General features: G+C 39.5%; 1 protein-coding gene and 1 long non-coding RNA gene across 2 annotated transcripts; both read left to right on the forward strand.

The window, feature by feature from the left end:
- The first annotated feature begins 1,805 nt into the window (after window positions 1-1,805).
- Window positions 1,806-13,129, forward strand: got2a (glutamic-oxaloacetic transaminase 2a, mitochondrial). The gene is made up of 10 exons (XM_042110737.1): window positions 1,806-1,961; window positions 4,696-4,852; window positions 5,109-5,237; window positions 5,445-5,504; window positions 5,858-6,019; window positions 6,431-6,535; window positions 7,372-7,522; window positions 8,455-8,620; window positions 9,545-9,695; window positions 11,391-13,129. The coding sequence occupies exons 1-10, from the start codon at window positions 1,879-1,881 to the stop codon at window positions 11,511-11,513; spliced, it is 1,287 nt and encodes a 428-aa protein (XP_041966671.1). The 5' UTR covers window positions 1,806-1,878; the 3' UTR covers window positions 11,514-13,129.
- A 4,090-nt stretch (window positions 13,130-17,219) lies between these two features.
- Window positions 17,220-18,300, forward strand: LOC121724307. Its single transcript, XR_006035181.1, has 2 exons — window positions 17,220-17,854; window positions 18,137-18,300. It is a non-coding gene; the product is annotated as an uncharacterized LOC121724307 (long non-coding RNA).
- Window positions 18,301-19,300: the final 1,000 nt, after the last annotated feature.

Consider the following 19,300-nt stretch of genomic DNA (forward strand, 5'->3'; position numbering starts at 1 on the left):
TGCATTAATGCCCAGCTACCTCTGTTGCCAAAACAGATCATTAAGGCATGCTTTATTGGACATTCTGATATCTTGGAGTCTTGTGAAATAATAAAACTTGTTTTATACAATCATGTTTTTATTGTACCATTAGGGAAGCAGGGCATGCACTTACAGTATAGGTTATGTTTATCCATAAAGGTCATAACTACATTAAGTCAATATGCTTTATTACCTTACAAACACTGTGTAGCTTTACATGGATGATGCCTACTTACAGAAGTCCTTCAGATACACAAGATGAATAGGTTAATGTTATGAATGTGGGGTATGGGCATATATAATCTGTATATTCAAAAGGTAATGGTTACAATGCAATTACTTTACAAGAACCTATGTGCTCAATGAGGATGATGGGGGGGGGGGGGGGGGGGGGGATATAACGTAAAGTTCATCAGATTGAGGTGAATGACTACATACTGTATGGGCTGATTATAACAGGTAGTAATCTGGCCCTTCAAACCCAAATAGAGTTAATGGCATTTTGAGCAGGTCTTATCGCTTTGAAAGTTTACTGTTCAGGTAGGAACAGAGAAACAGACAACAGAATTATATTGCTTTCTTATTCTAGTGTATCATATTATCAAGATGACAAGTTACTTAGTTGCCTGCTGTGATGAAAATATGTTCACCAGCACTCACCAAAACACACCACTCCACTTGTGTATTTGATGCCAGACAGGCTCATAATCAAGCTGTTCTATATATATGCATGCCTATTAATTTACATTTTCGACCAAATCTGCTGTTATGTTCTATTCCCTAAGAATATTAGGCTAACTTGGCCAGACTCCCTCTTACAATGTAAAATTAAAATTGAAAAGAATAAACTGCTGTACAATAGATAGACAGGGCACCCCATTTCTGCCCTTTGAAGGCTGATTACCCAAACTTTATTTATCCTTATCCTTGCACACAATACTCTGTGGGTATTTTGGTATGATAATATTGTTAATATTATTATAATGTATAATATTAATACGGATGTCAAGCCATGTCAAAACCACAAGTTTTTTGTCTTGAAGATAAAATGTGATTGCTGCCAGGGCTGGTAGGCCTACCACTGAATGTGTAAACTGGCCTGACACTGAAGGACAGTTTATTTGCCCTGCTGTAAATAACTAATACAATAAATTGTTTTCACAACTTTTTGTGTGTTTAGTTATGTGTAGTAATTCCTATAGATTATGTCTCAGAATAACATCACATGTGCATGAGGGCAATGACAGGATGCCATTTGTTCAGCGTTAGGACATACACACGTGTAACATGGGCTATTTATTGCACAGACATTTGTGTTTTAGGCTATAGTGGGTCAATCTGATGTAGGCTATGTTGCTGCCTGGGCTAACATGTCACTACAGATGCACAGAGGGTAGGCTACAATCAAAACGATAAAAACATAATAGCCTAGCTAGGCTAGGATTACCATCAAGGCCTAGCCTACTGTGTAAAAATCGCCAATATCCTTAATGGTAGCCTAAGCGAACCACTGAATCTGACACAAAGTTTTGTTTGACTGGCTGCGACACAAGATAACATTGACGTCAAATTGCATCTAAACTCGAACACGACATAGTCATACTTTCCATTAATAACACATGACAACATCCAAAAACGTGTTAAAACGCCGTGGTCTTCTACTTTCTTTGACAACTTTTTAATTTCCATTTCATTCACCCTTCGGCAATGGGCAACTCGCGCACGACATCCTCCGTTCATAAATATTCACGCTAAACTCCGCCCTGGAAACTCAGAATCCGACGTTGACAGCCCGCAAGTTTAATCAGTGCCCCCAGCTCCTCTAGTTGCCTGCCACAGTACTGAGTTGTTGCAGCCATGGCTCTTTTGAAATCATGCAAGATTATCTCCGCTGTTGCGGGTCATAGTCCTGTTCTTGGAGTGTTTCCTATTCGTGCAAGGTAAGTGGATGCCTTCATGTACCATGTTCTTGTGAAATTACTTATAACGTTATCCAGCCTGTTGGTTTGTGTTGAGTTGGTAGCTACCATGCTAGCAATCATAGTGCAAATGAGATGAGATGTTAGCTAGACAGGTAGCATGGTTAACCTGGTAAATCACACCACAAATAACACCATTGCTGGGGAATATAGTTACCACTGCATGGAAATAATCCACTTTCAACTACTGATGCACAAAATGTACCAGCATTATCACATTTGTGTAGAATCGGTCTAATAGGTAGTTGACATTAGCTTGCTAGTTAAAGTAAGGTTTCTTAGCCAAACGTTACTTGCTCACTCACCCAGCAATGTTTCAGTTTAGTGTCTATGGGAACTTTTTTCACCTTGATGATTGAGTGTTTGGATATGTTAGCTGCAATGCTAACGACATTGGAATGTAGCCTTTCCATGGCATATGCTAGCAAGGCCTAGCTGGCTAATGGAAGCACTGCGCCAAGGTTGTTCAGGGCTTCAGAATGACTTTCCCAAGAGGTGCAATTAGCTTGCTGGCTAGTGTAGTATTTGAGTGTAAGTGAGCTTAGGAGCCATGACTTGGATCGGGAGGGATCTTTTCAGTTTTAACGGCATTGTATTCATATCTCATCAACATAACCAGATAAACATGAAAACAATTCTGTCAGGTGATTGCTAGCGTTAGCTGATAACAGTAACGTTGTAGTTGACGTTAACGTTACTGTCAGACTCCAGCAAATTAAGCTTATCCTCCTCAGAGGCCGAACCACGGAGGTTTTTGAAGCTAACCCGATTGTAGGATCTTTAGCTCTTGCTTGTTCACAGTACAAATTGGCACGTTCGACTAAGCGTACCTGCTGGAAGTTTGATTTGTTATCATTCTCAGATGGACCTGCCTCTTGGACATGTGATGTAGGCAGCAGTAGAACTATGTGTGTCTGGTGTTTTTCAGAATAGTTCGTATCTAGAATCTGGCTGCTACAATATACGTTACATTTGGATGTTTCTATGTCTTTGTGGTGTGCTGTGGCAAAATGAATAAATAATATAGCTGATGTAATCTGGTACCCACAATTATAGAATGGAGGCAGGTACATTTGTACATGCCCAGGTCATGCAAGCTTCAAATACAGATATAGTACCAGCAGGGTTTGTAAGTAGTTTTACTGGTTTGACTTGTGCCATTCTTATGCCCTCCATTTATTGTGTTAAATGCTCCAAATATCAAGCACTTTGAGCTGCATTCTGTGTATGAAAGGTGCTATACAAAAAACACATTATTATTATTATTATTATTATTATTATTATTATTATTATTATTTGTTTGGAGTTCGAAAAACACTGAGCCTATATGGTCATTCTGCACGTGGTCCATGTAAAAAGGTGACCATACTAATGCTAAGTAGGAAGTTTTAAGCATAGGACATGTCTTTCCTTGCACCAATTTCAGAGTAAGTCAAAATGACCTAAAACCAGCAACAACCATTCTGTTTATTTTGCAAGCAAAAAGCTTACCCCATTCATCAAGTTTTTGTTTAGTGCACACTCCTCCTTGCATACTTTTTCTCATCCTGCCCTTTCAGAAGTAGCCCTTGGTCCTCAGCTCATACTATATTTAGAGTGGGCCATCATGGAGCTGAAGCTCCAAAAGTAACCTGAGAACTCAACAAGGATTGTTGCATTGGCATTAACAGAAGTTAAAGGTGAAAATGACTGATTACATTCAAGTTACTCTAAATAGGCCTAATTCATTTCTGTCCCACTCAAATAAATAAATACATTTTACATGTTTGAGATGCTTCTAGGCTACCTTTCTGCAAACCATTTATTTATTATTATGTTTAATGGCAATACTGCTTATGCAAAAGAGTGGATTTCAGAATATCATACTTATTCTTAGAGATGAAATCATATAATTGTCTTCAGAAAATGATGGGGAAAGTATCGTAATTATACTAGCTGACTATGCTTAGATGATCAAAATACTTTTCTGCCCACTCTGTGGTGTTTAAAAACATGAAATCCCACGCATGCTGAGCCTCTTAACCAAAGCAAGCAACAGTTGAGCACAAAGGTATTTTGGATCTTGGGGCTTTATCTCAAAAAAATACGCCTGTAGATTAAATACAATGGTGTGATAAAGAAGTGGTAGGCTGAACTCTTTGGACATAGAAATACTCAGTTCATTTACAAGTTTTATTCTGGGAATGAACAGGGGCCAGTGCATCTTACAGCAACTGAGTGTGTGAAAAGATTTTCATTGTGGAATGTTCAGCAGCCCTTATTTCACCCTCGTGATGTGGCCAAGAGACCCTCCTTAGTGGCAGCAACATAGAACTGGTTTACAAAGAGCTGAGGGGTATTCCATCAACCTCGTTAAAGGCTAAACCTGGCTGAAATGGGTACAGACTTAGATTCTTGCAAAAAGTAGTTGAGATTTGAGCTTGAAGAACAAGACAAATTACACCCCTCCCTTCAATCCTTTTAAAGCTATGTGTTGGGATTGTTGATTTGGCCCAAGTCACTGTGTTTGTTCCCGATTTACAGTGCCAAGATTGTGTGTTGGACACCAGAGTTTGTGTGGACACACACACTGAACTGCTGGCAGGTAGAGGATTGTCGTAGAGGAAGTCCAATCTGATTTGGCCTACTTAGTGATACATGCTGCTGGCTTTCTAGATAAGTTCTAAATGTAGTGTTTGTGTTCTGATTGTTTTAGCTCATGGTGGTCAGAGGTGCAGATGGGCCCCCCTGACCCCATTCTTGGGGTCACTGAGGCCTTCAGGCGCGACACCAACCCCAAGAAGATGAACCTGGGTGTGGGAGCTTACCGTGATGACCAGGGCAAGCCCTATGTCCTCAGCTGTGTCCGTAAGGTACAACTTTAGCTACCCACTACTTTTGTTTGTACCCTATGCATAGTAGACATTGTTTCCAAACTCAAGAAAGTCTTTGGTCATGACGTAAAAAAACGCAAATCCAGAGATTTCGCCCTAATTCGTTTGTAGGTAGAGGTCAAACCTTGTAATACCAAGAACACATGGGGCCCTAAAGTAATACCTCTGTAATACATGCTGTATCTAACTTTGGGTAAATGCATGCCAGTATAAACGTGAAATTGTTAATTCACAGGCTGAGGCACAGATTGCTACGAAGAAGATGGACAAAGAATACCTGCCCATCGGTGGTTTCGGCGATTTCAACAAGGCCTGTGCCCAACTCGCTCTTGGCTCTGACAATGAGGTCCTCAAGAGTAACAGGGTGAGAAAGATGTTTATTTTGCAGGTCCAAAATCTCATTTACTCCACTGACTTCTTATTGGAACCATAATCTTGTCACATGAGGTGAATGCAGTTTACTGGTACAGATCACCCCTTTTAACTGCAGGCCAGAGTAGTGTGATCAAGATGTAAATGTAATGTGGTTTTCTTTCCTCTGTTCTTTTTGTTCTACCACTACCTCACACAGAGCATCACTGTCCAGACCATCTCAGGAACTGGATCCCTGAGAATCGGTGCTAACTTCCTGGTGTGTGAACTTTTGTCCTGTTTGCTAATGCTACACTTTCCCACCTGTTTATCAACATTCATCATCATCATCAGACGCACTCATACGACCATACATACTTATACCACCAGTGTGTTTATGGTTAAAATACTGAAGCATAACAGTTTACAGTACCGAAATTATCATAACTATAACGTCACTGCTACTCTTCTGTATTTGAATGTACAATATGTGATTGATAATTTATTATTTGTACGTTCTGATTTTTAATTGGACCCCAGGAAGACTAGTCTGCCACTTCTGCGTCAACTAATGGGGATCTGCAACTAAACAATAAATAAATCAAATCTGTTCTCCCCTGTATGTCCCCTCAGTCTCGCTTCCATACCTCAGTCCGTGACGTGTACCTGCCCAAGCCCTCTTGGGGAAACCACACCCCCATCTTCAGGGATGCTGGAATGCAGCTGAAGGCCTACCGTTACTACGACCCAAGCACCTGTGGGTTTGACTCCAAGGGAGCCCTGGATGACATCTCTGTAAGTTCTCAAACACTTCTCATTTCAACGAGGGACCATGATCCAATCCAGATATTCTATGTGTAGTAATAATAATTTGGTTGCACATTGCAATTTTGATTAACTTTGTCAATTGAAAGAGACCTGGCAAGAGTAAAGCGAGACTGCGCAATGCCAGATAGCTAATGCTGTGTAGTAGAGTTTGAAGTTGGTTAATTAAGCTCCCCTTAGATTTTCAGTCTGTTTCAGTGAGTCTGCATTTGCTTGCAATAATACATCTGAATCCATTCTAGGTTACAGTTCAGACCATTTTAGTTAAGTCTTTTGTGGACTAAGAGTTTGACAACACCATTCTTACCTACAGCTGTTGTTGATAATGTATCAGTTGTACACTACGGTATGCTTAGGTGTGTGTTGTTTTTTTCTTCTCAGAAAATCCCAGAAAAGAGTGTGATCCTTCTCCATGCCTGCGCACACAACCCTACTGGTGTGGACCCAAGGCCTGAGCAGTGGAAGGAGATGTCTGCACTGATTAAGGTAGCCATCGGCAGAGGTGTTGTCTAGCACATTCCCCCACGCCTTAAAAAGCTGATTTTCTGTGACTGTTCAATTGCTTGTTGTCCCTGTTGTCACCTGCTGCTGCTTGAGATGGGAGTCAAATCACACATAACACTTATGCTACGTTTACACGTGGCCGGCTATTTTCATAAACGGACATTTCACCCACTCCGTTTTCAGAAATAACATTGTGCACACCTGTCAGTTTTCAGAAAAGTTTTCCTTTACACTAACACGGGTATATGCCTTCAAGAGCATGCCAAACCTGTACGTGTCAGTGTAACAAGCTCAAGCCCATGTTCGCCAATCAAAATCCCGAAAATATCAAAAACAGCAACGAATCACTTCCTCTATCATTTGAACTGGCTAAAAATGTCATCATAAATGTCATCATCCGTTTGTACCTCTTTAGACGCAAATGAACAAACAGAGTTTCCCCCAAAAAAACGATCAGCCAGTTTTTAAAAACTCCGTTTGCGGGGGGATAAAACCTCCGTTTGCGTCTACAGTAAATGACAGGGTCAAACGCAGAAAAACATCATCAGTTGCATCGTTTTTGTTGTCGTCTAAACAGGGCCTTAGTAGGATCATTCCTCATTGCCTCATTAGACCAACATAATCATATTATTAACCATAGTTAGAACAGTTAAGTGTTCTAGTACATTTTTACATGTATCGTTTCTTTAGAATGCATTTAGAGAACAGCTGAAGTTGCATGATGGACTTTTGAGTGTGAACTGCTGCATGAATGCTGTAGATGTCCGTGGTTTCTGGTGCACAACCACTAAATGTTTTTTTTTTTTCTCTCCTAACAGAAAAGGAACCTGCTGGTGTTCTTTGACATGGCCTACCAGGGCTTCGCCAGTGGAGACATTGACCGTGATGCTTGGGCTGTTCGTCACTTCATTGAGCAGGGCCACAACATTGTGCTCTCTCAGTCCTTTGCTAAGAACATGGGGTTGTATGGTAAGTTTGACAGTATGGTTAGTTGTTCTACCAGTGTAATAAGATTATATTTCTTGCATTACACTTTTATGACATGATTTCCCCGCAAAATAACTTGCCATAGACTTTGAGACAAGTGATGTATCTCACATTCTTTTAAGGAGAAGCTTTTAAAAAAAAAAAAGGCCATGTCCTACTCTTTTGTCATACATTCCCTGATATACTATTACAAAGTCTGCAAGGTTTTGTACTGAAAAAATGCCTTGGCTTGTTTTTCTCATAGCATGCTCTTAAAACCCTACAAATAGGCTGATTTTGCAGCAAAGCTTAAGTCCAAAATTTTTATGCATCATCCAGGTTAGGGCTGCACAATTTGGGGAACATATCTAATTGTGATTTTTCTGACCGATATTGCTATTTTTGAATGTCAATGAATTGATTCAGTTTAATATTCCAAATGTCGCTGTAAGTTGTGCCACTTCTGATTGGTGAGCATGCCTAGGGCATGAGAAGCACAGCATTCCTGATTGACTGAAGCTTACCAATCAGAAGTGCCTTTGTGCTTAGATGATTGCATTGGTTCACATTGCAATTGCGATCGTGATCGCGATTATTGTGCAGCCTTAATCCAGGTGAATAGATAGATAGAAAATAGATTGGGGGGTGGGGGGGGGGCAATAGTAAATGAGAGCAGTTGTGATGCAGAAACTACGGATTTCTTACTCGGCCATGCTCTATGACCAGCTATTACAGGCAGGGGAGCGAACAGTCCAATTTGAGAAGCCCAGTACGTCCCCTAATCACATCTACAGATCCATTGTTTATCGAATGTGTGGGGTAAGCACCAGTGTGTGGGGGCTAGTGACAGAATGTGTCGAGACACTCATGTCGCTGACAGTGTACGGCTCTCTGTAGACATCTGTAAAGCAGCGATGCTCTTTCCTGTCTGGCAGGTGAGCGTGTCGGAGGCTTCACCGTGGTGTGCAAGGATGCTGATGAGGCCAAGCGTGTGGAGTCCCAGCTCAAGATCCTCATCAGGCCCATCTACTCCAACCCCCCCATGAACGGAGCCCGCATTGCCGCCACCATCCTCAACACACCGGAGCTCAACAAGGAGTGGTCAGTCTGCTGGCAGCACCACCTTTCACCCATTGCGTTACAACCAGTAGCTCCTCTGTAGGACTTTACACACTGGGTTTGTACAGCATTGAAAAAACCTGGAAAAGCCATGGTATTCAAAAAATGACGATTTCCAGGCCTGGAAAAGTTTTTGAAAAATAAATGCATCCAGAAAGTTTTGAAAAAGTTAATTTAAAATCGATTTGCCTCATTTTGAACAAAATTAAGACAGATCGGGGTGCAGACTTCGTAGTCACTGCGTGGGCTAACGTCAGACTTTTTGACCTGAATGACAGAAGATGTAAATTTGCACATTGCCAGGAAAAATGCCTGTTTATTAATGTCTGACTTCACTTCATAGTCTAATTTGCCCTGTCATGGTTTCATCATGCATGGACCGAAAATATTTCAGCCGACTGGACACCGACTTTCAGTTGAAGTTTGTTTGTATTGTTTATATAGTATAGGAATATATAGTCATGAAGATTTGCAAAACAGTCATGGAAATATATTGGTTTAAATGTATGAACTTTGTACATAACATGCCTGTTGATATTTTTTTTCTTTTTGAAATTGACCTACAATGGTAGAGATAATGTGAGTAAACAAGTTACTCATTAAGTTAAACTAATGTCTTTGCATGTCTGGCTGGTAGCCTGGCAATAGAATGTTGGTGTTCAGTAGAGAAGGAGGCTGTACTGTTGTATTGATTTGAGTCCTTGAGCACATCGATCTAATATCACCTCCTGCACTGTGAATGTATACATTTGGAATGGAGAGGGAATATGCTTCCCCTAAACTGAACCCATGATTCACATATTGGTTACATCATGGACCAGTGGAGCTGAATCCACACTGATGTGAACTATGTGCCTCTCTCTTTTTTTCTTTCTTTTTTTCTTTCTCTCTCTCTCTCTCTCTCAGGCTGGAGGAGGTCAAGGGCATGGCCAACCGCATCATTAAGATGAGGGAGCAGCTGGTGGCCAATCTGAAGAAGGAAGGCTCCTCCCACAACTGGCAGCACGTTATTGACCAGATTGGCATGTTCTGTTTCACCGGACTCAAACCAGAGCAAGTGAGGGACAGATACCGGACCAGGGCGTGGTGCTGGTCGCCACGGATCCCCTGGAGCTCTTGTTTCTCATTGACCAGACTTGAACTGTCATTTTTCCTACACCGTTATCTTATTCTCATATGTTTATATACTTACATAATAGATCTTATAGGGCAATTCCATGGAAAATTATGTTTTTTGTAACATCCATAACGCCAATAAAATGTGATGGTATGGTATGATAGATAGATAGATACTTTATTGATCCCCAGGGGAAATTCAAGGTATCAGCAGCATACAGACAACACAAACACATTCTTTAACAGCAGAAAGAGTAATTAAAGTATATAATATAAAAACACAAAGGCGCTTGCAATGACTGAGGCAGGGACTGAGCCTGTGATTCTCTGTGCATAGTAAGGTAAGGTAAGGTGCTCTGTGTGAATGAGTGTCATGGTGATAGTGCAATGGTGATAGTGGTCATGGTGATCGTGCAAATGAGTAAGTCCAACAGTGCAACAATGCAGACAGAAAGTAAAGTAAAGTCTATATATCTATATATTTTACTATTTTAAGAAAAGGTATAAGTGTGGCCACAGTTCGGCTGTGGCATGGAGGGGGGGGGGGGGGGTTATGCATATGTGCTAATGTGCTAATATGTATACATAATGTGCAAACAGTGAGGCAGAAAGACAGTGGTAAAAGTGGCTAGTGGACAGACAGTATCCAAACATGGAGGGGATGAAGAGGCAGACAGACTATGCAGAGAAGTCTATCTCTCCTCTTCCCTTAAGTGAAGCATTGAACAGTTCAATGGCCCTGGGGACAAATGACTTTCTCAGTCTGTCTGTTGTGCAAGGCAGTGAGCGAAGTCTCCAGCTGATCAGGCTCTTCTGCTTAACAATAGTGCTGTGGAGTGGATGACACTCATTGTCCAAGATGTTGATCAGTTTGTTCAGGGTCCTTTTGTCAGATATTGAAATGATGCACTCCAGTTCAGCTCCCACTACAGAGCCAGCTTTCCTTACCAGCCTCAATCAATTCGCCCCGCATCCTTCTTCCTTGTGCTTCCTCCCCAACATACTACTGCATAGAAGAGGACGCTGGCAACAACAGACTGGTAGAACATCCTGAGGAGCTTGCTGCACACATTGAAGGACCGCAGCCTCCTCAGGAAGTACAGCCTGCTCTGCCCTTTCTTGTAGAGTGCATCAGTGTTGGCTGACCAGTCCAGTTTATTGTCCAGGTGGAGACCCAGATACTTGTAGGTGCTAACCACCTCCACATTGACCCCATCAATGTGGACTGGTAGCAGAGTGGGCTTAGACCTGCGGAAATCCACCACCAGCTCCTTGGTCTTTGAAGTGTTGAGTTGAAGATGATTGAGTTTGCACAATTGCACAAAGTCCTCCACCAGGCTGATGTGAATGAATGCCAAGGCATTTGACTGGCGTTATGGATGTGATAAAAAGTTAATTTTCCGTGGAATTGACCTATATGACATTTTTTATATGACATGCCTTTTTAATATAACTAGGCTAGAAGCAAGTAAGCACATGCTCTGAGGGGTGGAAAGGTGATTTAGAATGCAGAGGCTTTGCCAGGAATGTGAAGTTTGCAAGCTGGACAGTGTACTGTACCATCATAAGTTTTAACTGTCTATCCCTTACTGTATATTAGTCTTCCTGCTATTTTCACATGACCCCTGTTTCATAGGTGGAGCGCCTGACTAAAGAATTCTCCATCTACATGACCAAGGATGGGCGCATCTCCATGGCCGGAGTGACCTCCGGAAATGTGGGCTACCTGGCACAGGGCATCCATGCCGTCACCAAGTGAGGAGTCGAGCCACGGCTGTAGCTGCCTCATGGGAGACGGGAGGCTGTAGAGTTTGAACAGGAGAGAGCGAGAGAAAGAAAAAATGTAATTTAAAAGCCTTTATATTTAAATCAGTTCTGTCTCCTCACACACATCTTTCCTTAGGAGGTTTTGAAATAGTTTAAAATTGTAGATTTCATTTGAGTTTTAATTGATTGGCATTTTTGTCATTTGTCAGTGACCTACAGTAGGTTTTAATATGGGATTGCACTGAAACCTCCAAAGGCTTCTTGTTGACAGCACTTGACAGACTATTTTAAAGCAGAGGGCTCGCAACTGTTTTATTGATTATGCATTTTTCCAAAAGGATATTAACAAGCACAATGAGTCAATTAGCAAATGGTCAGATTGTATTCTGACTCCCTGTCTTTGGAGTAATTATGATTTAATTATGTTGAACATTTGTTACCAAAAATTATATACATTCAGTTACAAAGAATATATTTAAAATATTTATTAAGTGGTTTGCAAAACCAAACCATCGATTTGAATTTCAAGAAGTAATCCGTAAACACCTCCAAAATGTATCTGACTCTTACTACTGTAAATGTGTATGACTGGTTCTTGCCCTCTCGATTCTAGAACTGAATACTAGAGAACAGTTTGAAACACAGGCCTAAGACCAATAGTAGCGTACTCTGCCTTTCCCAGTGACAAACTATAAATGGGACATTGATGCAATGCCACTGGAGTCATGACACTCCTTAATAACAAGAGGACACAGCGCGCTCTATGAATTCACTGACTGTGATGACAGAATGGCCACAATGTGTGCTTCAAAGCTTTTCCTTTCGTATGTTTTGTTACTTATGAGCGCTGGCTGTATGTGGTGGTGTCTGTGGCAGAACACACCAAAGACTTAACGAACAAGAGCAGAGCAAACATTTCAAAAGGGCCCCAGAACCCAGCTGTTACATACGGATACTTCACACTTAACTTCAAGGTGAAGTTAAGAATTCACTATAGAAATCGGTGTAAAATCTCTGCATGACTTTGACCCAGGTCTGATGGGTGAATGTCTCCTCATTATGTGGAAAAATGGGCATAGTGTGAATGGGAAAGTGGTACACATTTCAATCAGTATGTTAGAGACCATCATGGTGTCACTCTTTTCTGTTTTCTGTGTTTTCAGACTTTAAGATGTGAACATTTCTCATCAGGGTTCTGAGAGAGCAACAGTTAGTATTTGATTGTGCTGCATCTTTAGTTCACTGTTACTTTACTGCTGTCCAGTTTTTTCTTAATTTTTGCACTAGATTGGAAGGGGTTGCTTTTGCACTGTTGATGAGATGGGACCTGGGACATTTACTACTGTAGATGAGCTTCAACATTTTTCCACATGCTGCTTATCTTAATATAGAAGTAAAAAATCGAATCATATAAATGGTCCATTATCCACATGTACAAAATACTGAGGGAAAAAACCCTCTCAAAACTAATCTTCAATAAACCTTTGCTTGACTCAGAAAAAACATACAAAGTGTATATTACCACCACCAGTAAAATTCTGTTCAATGTGTGAAAGATGTCAAAAATACTGTAAACATAAAGTATGAATAAAATTATAATATTATATACCTGAGTCTATACCTGTGCATTCTTTTTTATGAAGAATAAATACACCCCTCATAATATATCATTACAAGACAGTAATTGCAAAATTGCGCATGGCAATGCATTGTTGGTATTTCGAGTAGTTTATGGCATCTGAACTTGATACTCTACGACCGCTAACCAGGGGTGTAGTGGTAAAACTAGAAATGCAATTCCAAGGAATTACCAGTGCATGAAAATGTTAAAGTTGTGATGTAAAATATCATGTATAGTTAAAACAGATAATACAGAGATGGTTACTACGGTGATGCTAGGATAGACATGGTGGTTGCATAGCTTAATAAAAGTTGATAGTTTAAAAGTAGACTGTTTAAAAGCTGAATGTAGATAGTTTAAAAGTTGTTGATAGACAGCTAGTTTAATAGATAGTTTAAAAGTAGACCGTTTAAAAGTTGAAGGTAAATAGTTTAAAAGTTGTTGATAGACTGGAAGTTGAATGAATGTTGATATTCAAATTGTTTAATGGCTGTGTATAGGTAGATATTTGACGATAACTTAAAGTTGGAATGGCTCTAATGTTTGCTAGCAGTTATGCTAAGATTTTTAACTATGCTAACCATGCTACTTAGCTAATGTTTTATAGCAGTGCTAGCAATGCTAACCTGCTAACCATGCTACTTAGCTAACGTTTTCTAGCAGTTTAATGAATGTTGATATTAAAATAGTTTAATGGTGATAACTGAAAGTTGGAATGGCTCTAATGTTTATTAGTAGTTATGCTAAGATTTTTAATTCTGCTAACCATGCTACTTAGCTAATGTTTTATAGCAGTGCTAGCAATGCTAACCATGCTACTTAGTTAACTAAACTAACATTTTCTAGCCGTTTTGCTAAACATGCTAACTATGTTAACCATGTGACTTAGCTAACCAAGCTTATCATTTTAGTAGTTATGCTAACTATGTTAATTAGCATGTTAACAATGTTAGCATACTAATTATGTTAACCATGTTACTTAGCTAACTTAGCTAATCATTTTTAGCAGTTTTGTTAAAAATGCTAACTAGCATGTTAGCATGCTAACTATACTAACCATGTGACTTAGCTAACCTAGCTAATCATTTTTAGCAGTTTTGTTAATAATGTTAGCAATGCTAACATGCTAACCATGCTAACTAACTACAGTGGGTAGGAGTCATAGTTGATGAAAAGTGTTGACATAGTTGATGACAAGTTAAAAGTTGTTGATAGACAGCTAGTGAATGTATATAGTTTAAAAGTTGAATGTAGATAGTTTAAAAGTTGTTGATAGATAGCTAGTTTAATAGATAGATAGTTTAAAAGTAGACCGTTTAAAAGTTGAATGTAAAAAGTTCAGTAGTTTAATGGGTTACATTGTTTAACAGTGGATTATTGTAGTGAGGACTTTTATTTTGAAACAGTTTTGGGCAGAGGAAACAGTTGAATAGGATGTGTAGTCTTAATTGACCCAGATTGTATGCTTAAAGCCTGAGGCTGCAGGTGGCCTGAACACCTGCCATAGGATTCTAATTGCTTAACGGCAGTATTATGATGTCACAATCGGCAATGTTAAGTCTATGGGGATTTTTAAAAAGTTTTTCTTTAATAGTTTAAAAAGTATAAAAGTTTCAAAGTTGAAAAGTCATACTAACCCGATCTGTTTGAATACCTACGTAACAAAGTTTGAATGAAGTTTCTAAGTTAAACTGTTCAAGAGAAATAGCGTACGGAAAAAGTGGTAAGCGGAATAATAATAATAAGAAGTTGCCTAGGAAGAACAGTACAGTGCATTTTCATGCACTGTAATAAGAGGTGGGTAAACTATGAATTCTGTGTTCACAGTAATAGTGGGGTACGAATTGTCATGAAATAATGGTCCCGTAGGATTTTTTTGCTAAAATTGATTTTTTGTTTTGTTTTATCTGCTTTATTTGGGGTCCTACTGTTGAAAAATGATGGGGTGCAAATTTTCTGACCCTCCTCTGGGGGGCACTTTCTCACCTTGGCCAGGAGAATGACTGCACACATACATCTACTAATAATGATCACATTTTCACAATCTTGGTGTCAATTTAGGGGTTATTGAGGATGCTGAGTCCATTTATGACAGTTTCACTATGATCAGAAGTTATGTCTCATTTTTTGGTAGTGGTCTAGGCTTTTCTAGGGTATTTTATCATATTTTTTGGTCAAATTGATTATATACACTCTAAGTTATGTGCACTCAAGAAGTTAATACACAGTATAAACGTGAAGAGTAATTTAGATAATAATAATAATAATAACTTTGTTAGATATAGCGCCTTTAGAAAGAGTTAGAGACTAAAGGCCTCAGTGAGCAGATATGTGTTTAGATACTTTTTTTGTTGTTTTTTTTTTGTGTGTGTGTGTTTTTTATCAATCTGGTGAACAATCTGATATTTTCCTTTACAATAGCTAATAAAGCAATCAATTGTTTAACATCTTTGAAATAAAACTAATACAAAATGTACTGTAGCTCTACTGCAATGGCAGTGTACATTAACTAAGTACTGAACTAATTGATGAACTAATTGATAAATGAACTAATTATTAATGTACAGTTGCATAAACATGAACAGGAAATAAAACACTTTAGAAATACACTTCTACATAAATCGATCATTCATCAGCATCATCCTCATTTGTAGTATGCTTGGTTGCATTTTCACAGTCACCAGCAAAGCATTTGCAAAGAGTACAGGGAATTCCATGTCTTTGACAAGTGCACCTGAGTGTTTTGCACTGGGTTTTGCACACACATTTTGTCTTCTTGTATCTTCTGTCTGAATCTTTGCAATGTGATTCTCAGAGTTTCTTTGTGTTCCCTTTTAAAGATTTTCTCCTATCCTTTGGATTTGAAGAACAACCTTATTTTGAGAGCTAGAATTTTATATGTGATTTTTTTTTCCAGTCATCTCTCGGTTTAGATTTTTTTTCTCCAAATTTCAACTTGAAATCGAGACTCGCGATCGCACACTCTTCACTATACACTCTATACTGTTTGATAGTGAAACATTTCAGGGGTATTTATGTGTCATACTGCTTGTCACACTGAAGTTGTTTACAAAAAAAGATCATATTTTCTCATTTCATCCGATATTGATTTTCATCGATTTTTATATAGGGGAGAGTGGGGTGATTGGTGCCAGCGGGGAAGTTGTGCCACCCCCTATTTCTAGGGAACCATATAAGAAATTGGTCATGTGACCACACATTTTTGAAGACTCAGCCATTTCAATCATCCTGCAGATAAGAGAGCCTCATTGCATGAGAGGTAAGCACATTTAAGTTAAAAAAAACTGTTTTTTGCCTTTCAAAGTAAAATTTCTATGATCATGTTTTTTTTATTGTTGTGTCAAAACAGTTTGTTTGAAAATATTTCACACATGTTTTAGTGCTTTGGTAAGCTACATTATGAGTCTATACAGCTAGCATGATGTTAGCTCAAATCTGATGGATGATGCATTTTTTCCAAAATGGTGGGGTTGGGTAGCCTGGCGGGCCATCCTATATCATTGAAATGTATAGTCTGGAATCGAACCATTTACCTCGCTTAATCCAAGGGGCGGGCAGAGAATTGTCTTTCAAACTGCCTAGGCATGCAATAGGCCAGCGCTACGACCATATCCGTATCCGGTCAGCAAAACGGCAAATACATCCTTCTTCGAAAGGAATTACTTAAGTGCATTGTGTTGCTCAACTTTCAAAGAAAAGCACAAGTCCAACTCCTCCAAAGTTGACGCCAACGCCGATTCAAACAACCGCTCTTCATTAGCCATAGCCACCTTCCTTGTTGTTCACCGTCACAGGACTGTCGTTATCCTGTTAAGCCTGCCTTAAGACTCTCTAACAAAATAGAGCACTGTGATTGGATGAAGTCCACGGCGTCAGCCAATAGAAATCCCTATGGTTTGATACTAGACGTACAAGCTGAGCAAATTAATTTGCCGCCGCTAGGGTGCGTCTAGATTTCTAGGCTAGGGGTTGGTGTGATTTGTGCCAAAGGGCCTGGGTTAAGTTGTGCCAATGGCACAACTCACCCCCACTTTTAAATAATGTTTTAAACATATTATTTTATTGTAATTGTGCATTTTATTCTTACATTTTATCACTAAAACTATGTGACATTCTTGATTTTAGACCAAAAATAGAAATATACCATCATGCCACAGAGTTATAAGAGGAAGACAGGCAGGGCATACTGTATGGAGAAGGAGCAGAACATGAAGGCACTAGCAGTAATGTTTCACGGTCTAAGTCCCATGAAATGCTGTGAACTTGCTCTTGAGTACGCAAAAATAAATGACATCGATATCCCTGCCAGCTGGATCAGAGAGGAAAAAGCAGATTTGGTTAAGGGTGCATTTATTTATAAAAAGGGAAAAAAGTAAAAGGGAAGATTAACAATTATTTCCCCAGGAATGCTCAATGCAGATAAGAGAAGCACAATGGGTACTTATTTAGAGCGTATAGCTTCAACTTATCTAAAGACAAGGGACTCAAGGGCTCAATAAGGGACAATTTAAGAGATAGGCTAATAATACTAATAAACTTTTAATATTTTCTAGGATATGATTGGTTTGGAGCCTTTAAAGTATGCCGTCATTTGTCATGCCGCACTCCTGAAGCAACCTCTGTTGGTAGAGCTACTGCAATTAATAGGCACAACGTGGGGGAGTTCTTTGATAACCTAAAGTGATGGACAGGTAATTATATGGCTTTGACATGTCAGCCCCAGAAAGACACTTCTGTATACAGGACTCTCTCTCTCTCTCTTTGTCTCTCTCTCTCTCATACTCTCTCTCACACACACATACTCTCTTTCCCTCTCTCTCTCTCACACACACACAAACTGACCAGGAAGCCTGGGAAGGAGAGGGGGAACATCATCTCTAGGTAGTAGCAGTGGCAGAGTTGACATCTACACAACCACATCCAACCATCTGCTGTAAACTTCTCTGATCAACAACTCTTTAATCTCATTTCAGGTATGACTTCCTTCCACACAAGATCTACAACGTGAATGAAACTGGTGTGACAACGGAAAATGACCTTTGATGTGCTCATGTGGTGCAATAGGCTTGTAGAAAATTGGCCTTTGATGTTGTAAAATAACTTTAAATAAACCTTAAATGAGTAATTTTGTATTGAATTTGTCTAGCTTTTATAAAGCATTACAGTGTCTGAGATCGAAATATACTGTTTTACTTCAATAATCGATGGCACAATTTACCCCAATGCATTCTCTTCAAAGGCACAACTTACCCCGCACCGGGGGCAAGTTGTGCCACAAGACCACTTTTTTTCAGATCTCTTGAATACTATATTTCAGATCGAAAGTGATTGTTCCCAGAGATGTATCACATCCTGAAATATATGTTCATATTGTAGTTGGAAGCATTACTATCATGGCCTCCCTTTAAAGTCACTTTAAGTAAAAACTGGCACAACTCACCCCACTCTCCGATTTTTAGCTGGCATCCATTACAAAAGGCATCATTTGATAATTTTGTCTTCTTGTATCTTCTGTCTGTTAGCAATGTGATTCTCAGCTTTGTGTCATTAGACAGAATTAAAACACATATATCTTGTGTTGAAATAGTTATCTTTGACAAAAATTGGCAAGCAGCAATGAGGGGGCCAAATAAAGTTGTGACTGCTGATGATTTAGTTTCTCTTTAAGGAAAATCCAAAATGGCCCATTGTTTATAATGAGTGGGGAAAATGTGCAATGATCATCAATATGAGTATGAAGAGTATGACTAGCCTTTGGAATTTTTTTGCTAACCCTACGTCATCATACTGTAACCCCTAAACGCAGGTTCGCTAATTATAGCGCCCCCAGTGGCCGAATTACACCAAATTTGTGTACCCTTGGGAGGGGGTCAGTTGTCATGTGACCAAGAGAGCTCACTTACTGTTTGGCGACTTTGCCCCAATGGATTTGCCTTTATTACTGCAAAAAATGAGTCATAACAACTTCTGATCACAATGAAACTGTCATAAAGTGAAACTGTCAGCATACTCAATAACCCCTAAATTGACACCAAGATTGTGAAAATGTGATCATTATTAGTAGATGTATGTGTGCAGTCATTCTCCTGGCCAAGGTGAGAAAGTGCCCCCCAGAGGAGGGTCAGAAAATTTGCACC

The sequence above is a fragment of the Alosa sapidissima genome, chromosome 11 (assembly GCF_018492685.1).
Source record: "Alosa sapidissima isolate fAloSap1 chromosome 11, fAloSap1.pri, whole genome shotgun sequence".
NCBI classification, from domain to species: domain Eukaryota; kingdom Metazoa; phylum Chordata; class Actinopteri; order Clupeiformes; family Clupeidae; genus Alosa; species Alosa sapidissima.

Excerpts from the sequence above, each read along its gene's own strand:
- got2a (XM_042110737.1), top strand. The coding sequence starts at position 1,879 with ATGGCTCTTTTGAAATCATGCAAGATTATCTCCGCTGTTGCGGGTCAT. Across the intron at positions 8,621-9,544 it reads CCGGAGCTCAACAAGGAGTG|GCTGGAGGAGGTCAAGGGCA; the intron begins GTCAGTCTGCTG and ends TCTCTCTCTCAG. Across the intron at positions 9,696-11,390 it reads CCGGACTCAAACCAGAGCAA|GTGGAGCGCCTGACTAAAGA; the intron begins GTGAGGGACAGA and ends CCTGTTTCATAG.